Source organism: Stigmatopora nigra, chromosome 16 (assembly GCF_051989575.1).
Source record: "Stigmatopora nigra isolate UIUO_SnigA chromosome 16, RoL_Snig_1.1, whole genome shotgun sequence".
In the NCBI taxonomy this organism is placed as follows: Eukaryota; Metazoa; Chordata; class Actinopteri; order Syngnathiformes; family Syngnathidae; genus Stigmatopora; species Stigmatopora nigra.
This window is the reverse complement of record NC_135523.1, coordinates 3,013,158-3,029,279: the sequence shown is the minus strand read 5'-3', so window position 1 is coordinate 3,029,279 and position 16,122 is coordinate 3,013,158. Positions and strand designations below refer to the sequence as shown.

Sequence of the window (16,122 nt, the reverse complement as noted above, 5' to 3'; positions counted from 1 at the left end):
GAAAATTAATTGCAAAGTTAAACATACAAATAATATCTTATGTTTTGTATTTTTTTCCAGGGAAATCTTGTAAAATTCTCAAATTTGTAGGCACAGTTGTAATGCTAAATGTGTCCACCGGAGGGAGTTGTAGCGCAAGTTACATGCTAATATTGAATAGAATTTGTAAGCACAGCTGTAATGCTAAATGTGTCCACCGGAGGGAGTTGTAGCGCAAGTTACATGCTAATATTGAATAGATTTTTTTTCTCTTTTCAGGAGACAGGTTTGCTTCATTTAAATTGTTTTAAATACCCCAAAAGATGCTTGCAATTAACTACTTTCTATCTAATTAATGGATTCATGGACAGCTCGTCATTGTTGATAGGGACTTATTTGCATAGATATTAATGTATTTGTAACATTTCTAATGGTGATGATCACTCCCCTAAATTTAAAATAAAACCAAAAGATGTCATCAATGTTTTGCACGCGTGAGAAGGACCACTTGTTTAATCAGTGCAAACTCGACAGGGCTGATTGCTTACGTGACAAATGGTTATCTGGTGCAAACTCGGTACTTTTTCCAATATTGACACAAATTAGCACCGGTCTGCCCCGATAGCGCCTTGGTGACTTAGCACTTGGGCAAATGTACATGTTTAAAATAATAATACATTTTTAAAAATCACTTGGAATAAGGGAAGGTTGTGTGAACTTTTCTTTCCAATTTTTTTTAAATGTAATGGTATGAGGAATACTGCATTGTATTCATATTGTCTCAAAATGACAGGTAACTAAATCCTTGACTTTATACCCCAAACATGACCATTAAATCCCACTGTCACATCAAAATAAAAGATTGACCCCCCAAAAAAAGACCCCATTTAGTCATATTAGCAAAAACCAAGTTAGGTATAAATATAATAGTCTCCAAAGACAATCAACCTAAAATCTACCATTTTTTCCTCCACAGATCCATCCACCTGAACATTTCCATGATTCACAAGAGGTTACTCATTGAATGACCAAGAAGTAAACACACAAGAGAGGCCCAGGACACACAAGTAAGTGAGTGTGTGGAGAGGAGATATTTGGATAAAAGCTGTGTGGAGTATGCACTCCTTAATCACACATTTGACACACACACACACACAAGTTGCGTCTACGCGCTCAGCCGGCAGCTTCAAGCAGCTTCATCGACCGGCCATGTTACAAATTAACCACACACAGACACATACAGTCAAGAATGTGATGGATGAATGATGGATTAGGCCTACACAGAACGTATTATTGTCCCTATAAAAGTTGGTCAGAATGAACAAAATTGCTTCAATCCTTCACTCAGGGCTTATGTGGGTTTTCTTTGGGTACTCCCACATCCTCAAAAACATGCATGCTATGCTAATCATATGCTAAAATTGCCCCTAGGTCGTTTTGACGAAAAAAAATGGAGTCTAATCCCACTATAGGCCAAACAGAATTCACAATGTGTGTGTTAGGTGTGTCAGCCTTTATCAGGATCGTGTGTGTATGCGGGAACGCGCTTATTGATCGCAAAAGGGCGGGCGGGGGACCGGATGGGGCCGATAAGCACGTCGCCCGACCCCCCGGCGTACTCACCTGGAGCGTGGGAGGGCAGCGAGGTAACGTCCAACAGCCTCTGGATAGGCCTCGTTCACACTGAACAGTCAAAAGGTTTCACGTGGGAGCACCGAGGTGATGTTTAGACAGAGAGATAGCGCCATTCTTTGTGTTTTTTAGGGATTTTTTTCCTAGCAAGACACAAACCTTTCCACATATACGAGAATGATCGTCAAAAGAAAGTCAGTCAATCCCTACTTGGAATTCTTCAATGGATGAAAATGCTAATAATTAGTGATCTCAAATATACACAGTATATATGTATATTAAAAACAATACATGGCGTATACATACATATATATACTACATTGATTACTTGAACAATTATACAATATTTGCTGTTATTACAAAGTCTGCCATGCAATATGTTATTATATTACAGTATAGCAATGATTTACAATTTATATATAGTCATAAAAAAGTCACTTTCATGTTTTTGACAATGGTCTTGTTCATACATTTTAATGATTTATTTTTCAGAATCTATCTACTAGATGGCAATAATATTTAATGGAAATGACTGAAAAAATAATCAGTAAAAAAACAATAACACATTTTTTTTCCATTCATACCTTGAAATTGAAACTTTATATTTTAGAAGGCCCTAAAAGTTTGGTGTGTTGTACTATTCTTCCAGAATCTTAAGAAAACTATATTGGACCATTGATAAGATTAAATTGTATGTGTGTGTGTGTGTGTGTAAAAGCTAGACACTAGTCTCCATCCTGCAGGCACGGGTGACATTTTTAAAGCTGAAATCAATCAATCAATGGATAAAAGAGCGTCAGACTTTTACAATGTTTAAGCGCCATTAAAGCCACGTGAGCCTCCCTTTAGTTGACAATAATCTTCCCTCTACGACTCTTAACTTCACAAAACTACTTCAAATATCGATTTAAAATATAAAACCCTATTTCAGACACCCCTTCATGGCCTCCCAAATGGTTCGATTCGCTAATTTATGCATAGCACCTTGGGGGGCAACCATTAAAGATGGGTGAAAGGTTATTTTGGGTTGAATAAAGCCTCCAAAGTACTGCAAAAAAATGGTTCTTATTTTTTCAGGAAATATTTATTAAAACAAACAGACACACACATTCACATGTATAAAATAACAACCAATCCGGCTGTCTTGTATGATGAGCTCCATTTTTGTGACAGCTTGCGAAAAACGAGGCCTTAGGGGGAGGAGCTTAAAGAAATGGATCCAACGCTGGTGTTCGATGTGGAAAGGGTTCACTTTGAAACTAAAACAGGACTTTGTTTTTCCCCCTTTTTAGAGTGAAGTGGACTTATGAGCACAGCTGAGGGTCAAACCGCGCCATTTGGTCTTGGATTATAAACCCGGTGGGCCATTGTACAGTAAGCAAATTTTTTTCTGTTTACAAGTAGCCCGGCTAGATTAGACTCCCAGGCCAAGAGACGACAGTTAACGCCACACGGCTACGCTGTTCCTTTAGCATGGGGACTAGCGCCGAGTGGCTCATGCCCGCCGTGGATAGGCCGTTGACCGCTACGATCATGTCGCCGCACCTGAAAAAAAAAAATTGTAATGATTAGATCAGGTTGGATTTTTAGTTTCCCGCGTTTTGTTAGACTTACTTGAGGCGGCCATCGTAGTAGGCGGGTGTGCCCAGGACCACTGTCTTGATGAAGAAAGCCTGGTTGCCATGGTTTTCCTCGTAGCCCCCCACGATGCTAAAGCCCCAACTGCCTGGATGGCTCCTCCTTAGGACGATTTCATGGCTGCTGTGCAAGTAACTGGACACCACAAAGCATCAAATGTAGCTCTGGAGTTGACTACTGTCCTCCATTACCGCAAACTTACCTGGGGAGTCCAAGCCACATGAGCCAGGAGGGCGACCAGTTAGCGTCAAAGTCGCTATCGTGAGCGTGGTGGTGCAGGAGCCGATCCCGTTCCCGTTCCTCCGTCATGCTCACTTCCAGGACTCGTAGTTGGACGGAGGCCGAGGCGGCGCTAGCTTTTAGGGTGCCCACCGCCTCACTGTGGCTCAGGTATGTTAAGTCCTGGCCGTTGATGCTCAATAGGACGTCCCCTAGAGGGAGGAGTTACAAAATAATCCCATACTAAAGTTGTTATATGATGAACATAGACAATCTGGAATAAGTTGACAGTGATGATGGCGTTCTTACCTCGTTTGATTCGACCATCTCTGGACAGGCATCCATGCGGTTGGACGCTAGTGACAAAGATAGGTAGCTCTCCGCTCTTGCTACCCCGTCCGCCGGCCACCGTCATGCCCAGAGACTCATGAGGTTCCTTCTTCACGGTGATGTGTTTTTCCTTGCATGTGACGCACTGGGATAGGTCCTTCCAAGAAGACAGGGAAAGTGGATCCAAAGTCAGGCTAGCCTTGCATTCCCATTGAAGCTAGCTAATACCCGCGGTCTTACCCGGTGTGTGCTGCTCCGGGACAGGTGCAACGGCACCGGGCTCGGACTGGCGCTGTGGTTAGGCAGGAAGTGATCAAGGCAGTAGAGATCTCTGGTGGAGCTGGACTTGGGTGGCGGCGGTGGCGTTGCCTTATTGGTTCGGCTGATGAGGAGGTAAACACGTTCGCCACTGGCCTGCAATGTCAAATATGGCGAATTATGTAAGGGTTGAGCACCAAGCCAGCCGGTCCTGGTCCTCACCTGAATGATCTGGGCAGCCTGCTCTGGCGTCCCATGACGTAGGTCCTGTTCGTTGACGGCTAAAACGCGGTCGTTGCCTCGCAGGCGACCGTCCTTGGCCGCCAACCCCCCATCCAGCAGGTCCAACACGAAGACCCCAGATTCGTCAGTGCGACGTACCAGCTTGATGCCCAACTGTTCTGCCGAGTCACGTTTGTGCAGGGTGATCCTCAGCGACACGGGACTGGGCGGGTTGCCTTCGGGGGTCGGGCAGGGGGCCTTGGGGATGGCCGGCGTGGTGGAGGGCGGAGCCCGCGAGGCACAACGCCGCTCGCGGAGTACTGTGAGTTGCAGGGTGGTGCACGGTCGTGCTAGTGTGGAACGTGCAAAACTGTGTGGGACATTGCTGATGTCCACGTTGTTAACCTGGAAGGTAATACGTGGATGAGCCGCTTAGCTAGCTGCTCAGTTAGCTTCTCGGCTAGGGAACTTTATCCAACCTGGAGTATCTGGTCCCCCGCGAGTAGCCTCCCATCCCGAGCAATCACCCCATCCCGGTAAACCTCCTGGATGACGATGTTGATGAGGGGGGTCTCGTTCCCACCGACGATGCTAATCCCCAACTCCACGTACGGGTTAGCCCGGTGGACCTCCACTGCCGTAATCTCGCCCTCCGGGAGTGATGGTAGCTTGACGCAACCTGTCAAAAAAGGGTTCAACTTTGCGCCCAAAACCCCATCAATTAAAATGTCCTACCTTCTTCGGCAGAAAGAGGCGGGGATTCAGGACAGTCCCAACCCGAGGAGGCGGAGCTAACCGAGCGGAGAAGATGGATGCAAGGGTTGCTGAGGGGTCTTTTCACTCGGGGGATGATGCACTCCATTCCCACCACACCTGAGGGACCACATTAGTTACCCAAGACCGCCACAAATATTTTTTTTTTTATGGAAACTCACTGTCTTCTTCGGTGCTCTCCTCAAAAGCAGGGTTGTCCAAACCGGCCTGGGTGGTCCCACCCGGCGCCTCGTTCTCAACGCCATTGAGTCCGAGTGGCGGTGAAGGACCAGCCTCGCCTAGGTCGGTCTGGGCCGAGAGGGGGGATCTCGGAGGACTCTTAACTGGTGGTTTGTTGTCACCGATGTCCTTGCGTGGGCCGTCCACGCTGGTCTGTTGACATCGTGTTCCTGGACACCTAAAAAAAGACACGGTTCTTTATCTTTACCGTTGTTGTTGTTAGCGTGTTGGATTTAGTAGCGTTAATGCGCTAAAATCCCGACTTTTACCACTGCACAGATAGCGCTTTCCCTTTTTAATCATCTGGACTGAAGTTGTACGGTTACACAATGGCGACACTTGATTCCCGTTGCTATCTTGGACCTCTAAGTCCCCAAGGAAAAAAACCCATGTGGGATCAGAGGTCTTATCTTGATTTCAAATGGAGTTACGGTAATCCCCAGAAATTGAACCTGCCTTTCTTTATCTGTCTGGAATTATTTCGGTGGGAAATATCCAGTGGCTTGTGATGGGAAAATGACAAACGGGTGAAATTCTCGACGAAAAGCTGAGTCAGAAAAGCGAAAAGGCTCGTTAGCCCAAGCCGGTTCAAGGAAATCCCCTTAGGATGCTTGGCGAGAGGGATAAGCTGTCAATGAGTGAAGCATCCAAACACAGTTGAACATATCAACAAGTCACAATTTCTTAGGTTCTTTATGGGGTTTGGATCAGGGGGAGGGTTTTCACATTGGAAGCCATTAGCTAGCCTAGTTTAAATGCAGTTTGTTAGCCGTCAGAGGTCGTTTTTGGTCAACTTAAAGTTAAAATCTGTCCTTACTGGAGACATTTTCAGACAATTGCCAAATGCCTCAGAGTCACTTTCCCGGCGTAATGGTCCGTCTTTTGTGGCTAACCGCTAATTGCCAAGTTGCTTACTCACCACAAACCAGGGTTTCCTTTGGCCGTCTCGCAAAAGAAGTGATTGAAAAGATCTCTGGTGTTAAAGTTGCTTAACATGGTTGCCCAAAAGGAACGTGGGAACTCGGAGAGGAGCTTCTGACCTGACCGGCCAACCCACCACCGTACCACTTGGGCGCCACTAATCCCTTGTCACATGACCTACAGCCTGGTAATCCCTCCTCCCTTGGCTTTTCGCCCTCCCAAGGTTTCACAACACCTGGTTTAAACGGGCCGAGGGCCAAAAAATGGGTAAGTGAAAGACTTTAGGGCAATTGATCTGGTCCAATAGGACGACTGCTAGCCAAGATTCTCCTTTGATAATGAAAACCTTCATTTCAATGCCATTTTTTGGCAATCAGACCTCATAAATTTGACCAGTTTCAACTGCTTCATTTCACATCTTCTTCAAAACACTCACCTGCGTTTAAGATGCGCCTCCAAATCGCACCTGGGCATACTCAGCGAGCAAACCGGTGCTAACGGGCACGTAACCGACAGCTTGTCCAGCAGCTTGTGTACCAGGATGCTGGACCTTCGGCAAGCCGCTAGCTGTAGCCGCGCCCGGTCCAGCGGGCAAAAATCCCTCTCCTGCAGGAAGCTACGTAAACAGCGGGCGCAAAACGTATGCCCACAGGGCGTGTCCAATGGTTGCACCAACGGCTGTAGACAGATATGGCACACCAGGTCGTCGTCCACCTCCAGCCGGTAGTTGTACAGGTGGTTCTCCCGGTTACGGTGCGCTTGCCCGCACTCCGAGCAGGGGGTCTCCGAGGCGGGCTCGGGGGGTCCCCCAGACCCGGCGGGCCCGGAGAGAGCCACCTCGCAGCCCGGGCTGCCCATCTTCGGAATCCCTAGGCCATAAGAGTTACGGGAAGTGCGCCCCCTGTGGGAGGATGGTGCATTGCAACTCGTTCAGACAGCTGTTTGGGGGAGAGAAAAAAAAACAACAACAAGCGTGCGATTACGTTTATTCCTTGCACACGTGCGCCATGATAGAGATTATGTATCGCCGCTCCCGTCTACTAATCTGACGGTATAATCTGTGTTTTTTTTTTTTTTGCAGATTCCGCCGGGAGGGAATTATCTAGGATTGTCGCAGGAAAGAAGCATCGGAAAAAGGAAATGATGAATACTTGTAAGTTTTTTAGGTAACAAACAGTTTATGGGAATTTTTGGGGGTATATTTACCATCTCCATGGTTACCATTTAATGTCAAAATTTAAATAGGCTCCAAATGGCTTTCATCACAAATGTGCACCCCAAAATCATTCATGTTTAACATTGGCATTCCATCCCATCATGAGTCAGACTTCCGTTCCCATGACGACCTTTACCCAGAAATCTCAGATGGACATTCAATTCATTTGAAGCATATACAAACAATTATAAAAATATTCCCGTACCTCAATAACCCGCCCCCTTCTCTATCGTCGCCGTGGCGACAGCGAACACCGGTCCCGTCCCGTTCTCTTGACATTCACAGGATGCCGAAAATGGCCTCGTCGGAAAGGAGCCCTCCCTCGGATCCCGTCTCCTTGGTTACGGTCCCCGTGACAACCCGTCTCCTTGGCTACCCAGTGTCCGGCTGTTAATTATTCCAGCCTCCCCTTATTTTTAAGGATGTTCTCCCTTTCTCTTCCTCTTTGGATGTGACTACTCGCTTGTTTCTCCATCCCCACAGCTGGACATGAATGAAGCATCAGAACACAAGGCTCCTTCTGTCTGCCTTTTAAAACAAAGCTGTGACATCACCGCGTCGCACTCGTAGACATAAAAAAATGTCTGGCTTAATCCCAAGGTTGTCGTTGCCGCCTTCCTACATCGATAACTTGACTGTCATCCCGTCACCTGTCATCTAATCTCACTGCAAAATCCACCAATCCATCCCATCTGTCACTCTAGCCTTTTTTTTAGCCAAGTCCTCTTTGTAGTTATTTTTTTAATCCACAGAGGCTGTTGTTTTCCACTTTGACAGAAAATCCCTGCCTGCAAAAGCACTTTAATTTTTTTTCCACCATTGTCCTCCATCCTGCAGTCCTGCCACCTACACTGCAGTGTCATGATGGGAATGTGAGCATCTGTCTGACTCCATCCAACAAACGTCAATAGCAATGCAAAGCCGAGACCCCCGACCACACACACACACACACACACACACACACACACACACACACACACACTCACACACTCACACATCCACATTTGTACGAACCCAGTGACATTGTACAATGCAGATGTCATAATACCTCATCCGGATGCTCCTCCGGACCTTGCATCCCTACCCCAAAAAGGGGGGAAAGAGGAGCTGGCGGTGGGGGGCCGATGGTCAGCGTCTCGCACCTCAAATCCACGCATTCACCGCAAAGTGGCGGTGTCCCTGCGAGCCTGTACGAAAACGCCCACCGCTGTCAATCATCGGGGGGAGGCGGCGCGCGCAGCCGTAGGAAAGGGGCTTGAGAAAATATGCCTGCGTGGATTAATAGGCTTAAATGTGGTAATAACGAAATAAGTAGACAGTATTGCAAGTAATAGAGTACTCTACACATAGTTTCATTGTACTTTTTGTGCCGTACTTTTGGAAATGTATAGCAGACAGTTTTTAATGGCATTACACACGTTGATAAACCCATATAATATAAAAGTTATGTATTTTCTTTTCCTGAATTTCCAGTCAGGCATCTAGCTGGCCAACCGTTAAATTCACTCCGCTAAGCCCCATCGCCGTAAACAAGCCGTCTGCTCTCGTCTCATTAAAAAGTCATTGTGAGGGAGTTCATACCAGGAAACCTTAAATCGATCGAGGAATTATGACAGAAGAGGAGAGGGAATTGGAAAAGTATGCATTACTCCATCGTGCTATTTAGTGTTTTGTTAGAATTAGCCCTTAGCCGCTAACAAACTGGCTTTCCTCAGTTTAAAATGGGACACTGCCCGCCTGTCATTACTAATGATTCGCGTTACTCATTGCGTCTTTTTTTCGAATTGAGCTCGGCGTGTTGTCCTTCATGATTATGTTTCATTGAACTCATTTGTGTTTGTTTTAGACGTGCTGTGGAAGAGCTCCTGAGGGAGACTGACAGGGCTCGCTTGAGAGCCGAGACCATGGGCCCCGCGGGATGGTGAGTCCATTAAAGATGACGTCGTTTATAGGTCATTTGCATCCAAATTGATGAATACACATTGACATTTATTTAACTTAACAAAAAAATGATACTATTATGTCTCTGGACATTTCCTTATTTTTCCCATACAGTCTAAAACATATTGTATATCAAAAACATTTCAACCGCTGTGTGTTCCATTGCCTTTGACAGCCATTGACATCAATATTTGATCGTTTTTTTTTTTTTTAATGAAAGGTGCGTCCTTTTCTCGTCAGGCTAAAATGTCCACTACGGGGCACCAACAAGCGCTTCCTCCTCAACACCCTCCGCTCGACGGAACTGCAACGCCGTCCTGGGGAATCCAAATCGGCACATGCGTCTCACGCCGCAAGGCGGGATTCCCCCGGGCGGAGGAGCCGGAGTCGGTCGCCAAACAATAGACGAGAAGGCGGTCGCCGACGTCACCGCGAAAACGTGTACGGCGGCGATACCAAGAAGCGAGACCGTGAGCGGGACGGGAGTCGCGGACGCAAGGGCGAGCGGGAAGACACGACGGAAAAAGACAGACGGAAGTCCAAGTCGACAAAATGAAGGACTGACTTTAATCTCCCCGTTTTTTTGTATTTCGGCAACAGGGTCGTGGGGGAGTCGGAGCGTAGCACAGCTGACTGCGGAGGCCAGAAGCCAGGTAGGACCTGGATTGGTCGCCACGACCGATCATAGCTCCATTCCACCTTGAAACAACACATGTCGAACACTGACATGAGCGTTTGTAACGTTTAGATCAGGCTAGTCGTGTCGCTTGCTAGCATAAATGATTAGCCAATAAGCTAAGCTAATGTATTGACAGTAATACAAATCAAAACATTTTGGCCTTTTGAGATTTTAACTCTTGAAATTGCCATTTTGTTAGTCAACAAGTTGTAATTTTTCACAAATTGCAGTGTTTTTTTATGTCTAGGAAAAAGACAGATGGTGAAAATCGAAGCCTAAGTTGTTTATACGTTTTATACTTTAATGCATAAACGTGGGTTTAATAGTTTTCCCCATAAAAAAAATAGGCACAGCGCCACTTAGGTCATCTGGATCATAAATTCCCGTTATCCACCTGGAAGATATATCTTCCTTTTCAACAGTTTCCTTCCTGGATGTTTTAAGTACGGGCGCCCTTTTTATGGCGATGTGCCGACTCGCTGGCGGAGGTGCGGCATTGACGTGAGAGTTGACACGTGGGGGGGTCGTTAATTGAGTTCCATCTCAAACGTCTAACCGCGACAGCGCTTGCTTAATGGGGCCTAACGTGCGGCGTACACAGAGGCGGCCCTTAATGGCCGAGCAGAGCGCCAAGCTTCTTGTTTGTCGCCGACGCTAAGTGCTGTTAAATGAGGCGGCCATATCGGCCACTTTTTGTGGACAAAAGACTTTGTCTTGGATGGACTACTGCCTCATAAACTTTTCTTTTTGGGTTGTTCTACTGTTTATTTTATTTGTATTGTGTTTATTCCCAAAATGTAGCACTGGATTTCCTTCAATTTGTGACCAAAATGCCTGATTTGCTTTTATTTTGGCAAGTTTTGTTTCTCTTGTTTCTTCCCTGTAGTGCACTGTTCCTGAAAACTTTCTAAAATGACTTTAAAAATTATATTTCCAGATTTGAGTCCAGTTTGTTGTAAGAGTTCATCTTCCTGCATGTTATCTCCACTTTGATAACTCAATTCCCCAAACAGAAAAGAAAAACAGATCGGACCGCTGATCCAACCCCTCCTGGCCCTGATCGGCCCGCGGACCATATGTTTGACCACCCTGGTCTAACATGTCAACCTGCCTAGTTAAAGTTTAAAAAAAACTGATTTGTTGACCGTGAGACCTTTTCTTGACACACCTCCTCCAGGTCATTTAGTCAAGTCCCGGCTCAGCCAATGGCTGTCCTCGCCACCCGCTCACGTGTCCCCCGCACACCTGCACCCGGACCAGAGGAGAAGGTCCGTCCATCCGGGCCGGCCGGCGAGCGGCAGCCATGCATCGGGACCACCAGGCGTACCAGCAGAACCCCTTCAAGGACCCGTGTGCGTACCCACGAGGCGACGACCCGGGCGGCCACACCCCGCCGCCGCCGGCCTGCCTCTACATGAGCCGGCAGGCCGCCTATCCGGAGGCGGAGGCCGCGTATGGGCTACCTCTCCGCGAAGACCTGGGAATCCCGCTCCTGTACCAGCAAACGCAGGCACCCCAACACCCGCAAACGCCCCTACACCCTCAAACGTTCACCCCCGTTTCGACCTACGTGGATGCGGATGAGCAAAGCCGGTTTCAGCTGCCTTTCCCCTGGATGAAAAGCACCAAAAGTCACCCCCACACGTGGAAGACGCAATGGACAGGTAAGAAAAAAAACAACACCTTGCTCCACTATTTGCTTTTTAGGCCGTTTTATAAGAGCAATGAAATAGTTTTTTTTAAATTTCTTAAATAAGTGATTTTTGAGTCTTTGTGGTTGTGTGGACTTTAAACTGAAATTTAGTTTTGTCGCGCTTACTTTGGTTTTTTGAACCTTTTATCAAACCTCGTTGAAAAAGGCTATTTTTAGCATTTATGAATGCAGTATTATTATTAGGTCCAGAGTCGTAAAGTATGGCGTGACTTTGTACGTTGGAGTTAATGCACGTATGACTCACCTTTTTTTTTTAAATGCACTCATAAAAATGAAATGGATTTATAAAATACAATTCCTCAGTTTAAAATACCATATTCTGTCATTTCGTTGCTGCATATAGAAAATATGGACAGAAAATAAAAAGTATTTTTTTCAAAAATGCTATAGAAACTATATAGCTAAATGTGTATATTTTGGAATTGATTCGCTTTATGAAATAGATGAATGAAAAAAATTGACCCGTTGACAACAGCAAAACACAAATGGTGCAGCAACGCATGTTGAGAGTCAATATGACAAAACTTTCAGGTTAATCCTGACCCACAAACACGTCCTTTGTGTCCCATTCAGGTCCTTACGTGACGGCGGAGCCCGAGGAAAGCAAGCGCACCCGCACGGCGTACACCCGCGCTCAACTCCTGGAGCTGGAGAAGGAATTCCTTTTCAACCGCTACATCTCCAGGCCGCGCCGCGTGGAGCTGGCGCTGACCCTCGGCCTGACCGAACGTCACATCAAGATCTGGTTTCAGAATCGGCGCATGAAGTGGAAGAAGGAGGAGGACCGACGGCGGGCCAGAAGGGGCGAACCCGACCAGGACTCGGCCGTCACCTCTGGGGACCAGGGGACGCCGGCTACTGGAACGGGGGCCTCTCCGGAACCCCAAACAGAACGGGAAAAAACGCTTTTTTGAAGATGGACGTTGTGGGGTCCACCTCCAATGAGATAACTTGGTTGTCATTTTGTGGATATTGAACCTATTTTATTAGTCAGAAAAATGACAAAACACACAAGCGGCTACAGGAGTGTGATTTGATCAAATATGTATGGTGTGCAATCTTGTAAATGTACAAATTATGCCCCAATTGTTTATTATACACGCATTGTGGCCTAATACTTTCGTATTGTGGATGTTTTACTGCCGTCTGGCGGACACAACGTGCATAGACCCATCGTCTCTTTTCTGGCTGGTAAATATGAATAGGAAAATACTAATCAAGTCAACAATGTGTAAGTCTACATTAAATCCATTTGAATACTAATGTTTAAAAATGATTTAATTATATGGAGTTATTGCTATTTAAAGTTACTTTGTTTTCGTTTGTCTTTCAGAATTTAAGACAATTTAGTAATTAACGCTTTTTCTGTCTTTCTGTCTTCAATTTTAATCAGGCACGGACTTGGGCGGAACAAAACATATCAATGGAAGGACCCTTACAGGATTCAAACGCAGGTGTCAGGTATGATCATCTCTATTTGTTTGTTTGTACTGCACAAATGACTCCAAATGTTATAAAACTAACATTTAAACTTAGCGATGCCATCGCCTCATGTTATTACTATTATCCACTCCCTTTATTGTCGTTATTATTTAAATATCCAATGTAAATTTATCAACTTTGTACTCATTCTTACTAATTGATTTAGTGTGAAATTGTTTGTTTACATTTAAAAATGTACATGCCGACTCATCAGGCAAACCATAGAGAAAAAACGTTCCATCTAACATAAGATAATATCCTCACCACCCAAAAAAACAAACTCATGGTTAAATGTGAGTGATTTTATTGTTAAAATTAAGACGGCTCGTCATTTAGCACCATGTCCCTTAGTCGGAGACGGCACATTTTCTTGACCTCCTCGATCCCGCGCTCTCTCTCCGTCGCGCAGTCGTTGGTGATACGATTTCGCATCTCTTGATAAATGGCGGCCTTGTCGTCGGCGCGGACGCAGATGATGAAGGGGAAGCTGAAACGTTCCTTGTACTCTTCGTTTAGGCAGAACATGGTGCAGGACTCATCCGAGATCAACGGGTCCGGTTCTCCCTCCACTTGTCTGCCACTTTCCAGGTCTCTTCCCACACGGTCCGCGTGGCACCTGAGGATTCCTTCTTTACCTGAAACGATCGTCGATAAACTTGTAGTTAACCGTAGGGATTTATATTTTTTTGTGTAGGTTTTACCGGGGTCGCGACTCACTCACCCGAATCAGGCAAAGAATCGACAAAATCGCAAATGGCCGCCTGGAAAGCGTCGACGTCGGCGAAGGGAAGCTTGGACCAAATGGCGGCCGCCGCGACGGGGCACCTCTCCACCACGTTGCCGAAAACGTTCACAAAATCTTCATAGGGAAGCGCGTTGACTTGGGAAAGATTCATGGTTTTCTGGATGGTTCTTTGTCGACCTGTAAAAAAAATTGTAAACGATTTCAATTTTCAGCCCCCAAAGAAATCATTTGAAGAAAGAGCGACACACTACCGCAACAATTAGCATCGTCCTCATCTTGACTTGGCGTGTCCAGCATCATCAAGTCGGGCTTAGACTCCCCTGAATTAATCCACCTTGGCAGGAAAAAAACATCATTATTATATTTAAAATGAGTTATAAACATATGTGGTGGCTTATATATGTCTAAAAAAATGACCTTTGCAATGTGTGTGGATGTGGAAGATTAATATGGAGACACTCCCTCAGATAGTTGTAAGCCTTGGGACCGTAATCATGGAGGGTCATGGCAAAATCTTTTTGTTCTTTGGTGTATTCGTGGCTGTGTTTGGACAACAGGTGAACTGGAAGATCTGAAATTCCACAATGTGCCTTTTAGTTCAAAAAATTCAACTCTCTTATTTGTTCACAGGTCGACGCCCACGGCTCCAAATGGATTGAAATGCAAACTTTTAAAGGTGAGGCATTTTACCCGAATATATGTCGAGACGTTCTTTCAATTCCTCGTTCATGATTTTCTTCAACTCCAGATCCTCCAGAAGACAACTGACAGTTTGCCGAACCCTTCTTTCTCTGTCCTTAGCGTTCCTCTTCTCTCTTTCCAGGCTTTCCACCCTCACCAGGGCTTCGCTGAGTTTGACCCGCAGGTCGTCGGGCGTCGAGGCATACGCGTGGTCCTGAAAAAAAAAAACGACAAATCATCCATAGGTATGGCAACAACGTTTTTGTAGTTGACCAATCAGTACTCACGATGGTGGGCTCAGGCAAGGGTGGCGGCTCGGGCAATATTAGGGGGGCGATCGTGGGTCGAGGAGCGCCGGGTGGTGGGGTCTCCCGCGCCTTCATGGAGGTCCGAGACGTTCTGGCGTCCGAAGGTTTGAGCGTAAACTGTAACATGGAAATAATATCGCGTCGACATGGACCAATGTGGCGGATTGTGAAAATTAAAAAATGTCGCTACCTTTTCTTGGGACGGTTTAAAAACGGATAGAGGGATGGTTCCTTCTCGCAGCCTGACGGTTTGACCCGTCCTGTCAAAGTTCTCAGCTCGGAAGTGTTCACTGCATAGCATGGTGGAAGAACTGGCAGTGAAACCTTTCCTGCGAACCATTTTTTCCCATTTTTTTCTCACTCCTGGGTCTTTGGGAAACCTGCATTTAAATCATAAAAGTAAGCTTAGTTCAAAGGTTAATGCATATAAACATAATAATAATAATAAAATAGCTAGCCTAGCTTTTATTTCTTCTGATAATTTCTGCCACTCTCTATTCCCCCGATCGGCACTTTTCTGCCTCCCCGCGGACAGTCGTTGTACTACTACAACATTGATCATGTGTGCATTTTTACATATAAAATAATCAGGGTGCAAATTAATTGAGCGAGATAGACTTTTTTTGGCATTTAGAGGCTTATTTCCACCGCGGTAGGGATTCAAAAATAATGCAAAGGACATACGCCTAAAAACTAGGTAAATCTCGTTTGCAAACAGGTATCGTTACGGTAAAATACAACTTTAAAAAGAACATAAATATTCCTAATGTAATTTTACCTGTGAAAAGTAATCCCGCGACCTCTGGTTTCGGGTGTAAATCGGTTGGAACAACCCACGGCGCAACACGTATGAGGCATTTTGTTCTTAGATTAGCCTTGCCACATTCAAAATGGCGAACCCTCTAGCGTGCAATACACCACTTAAACTGTTTCTACGTAATTGCTTCTATGCTCCAAACTCTCTCCTTTAGACGTAAAAATAACTCGTACGCAAGCGCGATACTATATTACTACATCTAGTTAAAAAACGATTAGTTGCGTGGGATGAACGTATCTAATTGTAAACAACGAAACTACAGCAGAAGGTAATGGCGGTCCTCAACTCGAAGCTTCTTGTCATTGGCTCGCTTTGTATTGCATTTCCGTCAACGCGGCCATTGGCCA

General features: G+C 45.7%; 3 protein-coding genes across 6 annotated transcripts; 1 reads left to right on the top strand and 2 right to left on the bottom strand.

Moving 5' to 3' along the window:
- Positions 1-2,673: 2,673 nt before the first annotated feature.
- Positions 2,674-8,615, bottom strand: lnx2a (ligand of numb-protein X 2a). 4 transcript variants are annotated; one of them, XM_077736491.1, is made up of 11 exons: positions 8,457-8,615; positions 6,629-7,093; positions 5,214-5,449; positions 5,014-5,151; positions 4,758-4,957; positions 4,279-4,683; positions 4,039-4,212; positions 3,778-3,955; positions 3,452-3,680; positions 3,226-3,384; positions 2,674-3,156 (listed from the first exon to the last, which is right to left on the bottom strand). In XM_077736491.1, the coding sequence occupies exons 1-11, from the start codon at positions 8,459-8,461 to the stop codon at positions 3,021-3,023; spliced, it is 2,325 nt and encodes a 774-aa protein (XP_077592617.1). In that variant the 5' UTR covers positions 8,462-8,615; the 3' UTR covers positions 2,674-3,020. The 4 variants fall into 4 exon arrangements, with proteins under 4 accessions (XP_077592617.1, XP_077592618.1, XP_077592619.1 ...); XM_077736492.1 differs by having other exon boundaries at positions 2,675-3,156; positions 6,629-7,130; XM_077736493.1 differs by lacking the exon at positions 8,457-8,615 and adding an exon at positions 7,614-8,374 and having other exon boundaries at positions 2,675-3,156; positions 6,629-7,130.
- Positions 8,616-9,867: 1,252 nt separating this feature from the next.
- Positions 9,868-13,005, top strand: pdx1 (pancreatic and duodenal homeobox 1). The gene is made up of 3 exons (XM_077736527.1): positions 9,868-10,002; positions 11,206-11,692; positions 12,316-13,005. The coding sequence occupies exons 2-3, from the start codon at positions 11,332-11,334 to the stop codon at positions 12,654-12,656; spliced, it is 702 nt and encodes a 233-aa protein (XP_077592653.1). The 5' UTR covers positions 9,868-10,002; positions 11,206-11,331; the 3' UTR covers positions 12,657-13,005.
- Positions 13,006-13,511: 506 nt separating this feature from the next.
- On the bottom strand, positions 13,512-16,071 carry urad (ureidoimidazoline (2-oxo-4-hydroxy-4-carboxy-5-) decarboxylase). The gene is made up of 8 exons (XM_077736379.1): positions 15,737-16,071; positions 15,149-15,338; positions 14,938-15,075; positions 14,660-14,864; positions 14,387-14,540; positions 14,221-14,303; positions 13,946-14,146; positions 13,512-13,859 (listed from the first exon to the last, which is right to left on the bottom strand). The coding sequence occupies exons 1-8, from the start codon at positions 15,814-15,816 to the stop codon at positions 13,540-13,542; spliced, it is 1,371 nt and encodes a 456-aa protein (XP_077592505.1). The 5' UTR covers positions 15,817-16,071; the 3' UTR covers positions 13,512-13,539.
- Positions 16,072-16,122: the final 51 nt, after the last annotated feature.

Excerpts from the sequence above, each read along its gene's own strand:
- lnx2a (XM_077736491.1), bottom strand. Across the intron at positions 4,958-5,013 it reads GCCTCTTTCTGCCGAAGAAG|GTTGCGTCAAGCTACCATCA; the intron begins GTAGGACATTTT and ends CTTTTTTGACAG. Across the intron at positions 4,684-4,757 it reads CGGGGGACCAGATACTCCAG|GTTAACAACGTGGACATCAG; the intron begins GTTGGATAAAGT and ends ATTACCTTCCAG.
- pdx1 (XM_077736527.1), top strand. The coding sequence starts at position 11,332 with ATGCATCGGGACCACCAGGCGTACCAGCAGAACCCCTTCAAGGACCCG. Across the intron at positions 11,693-12,315 it reads GTGGAAGACGCAATGGACAG|GTCCTTACGTGACGGCGGAG; the intron begins GTAAGAAAAAAA and ends TGTCCCATTCAG.
- urad (XM_077736379.1), bottom strand. The coding sequence starts at position 15,816 with ATGCCTCATACGTGTTGCGCCGTGGGTTGTTCCAACCGATTTACACCC. Across the intron at positions 15,339-15,736 it reads CGCGGGATTACTTTTCACAG|GTTTCCCAAAGACCCAGGAG; the intron begins GTAAAATTACAT and ends ATTTAAATGCAG. Across the intron at positions 14,541-14,659 it reads ACGTCTCGACATATATTCGG|ATCTTCCAGTTCACCTGTTG; the intron begins GTAAAATGCCTC and ends GTGGAATTTCAG.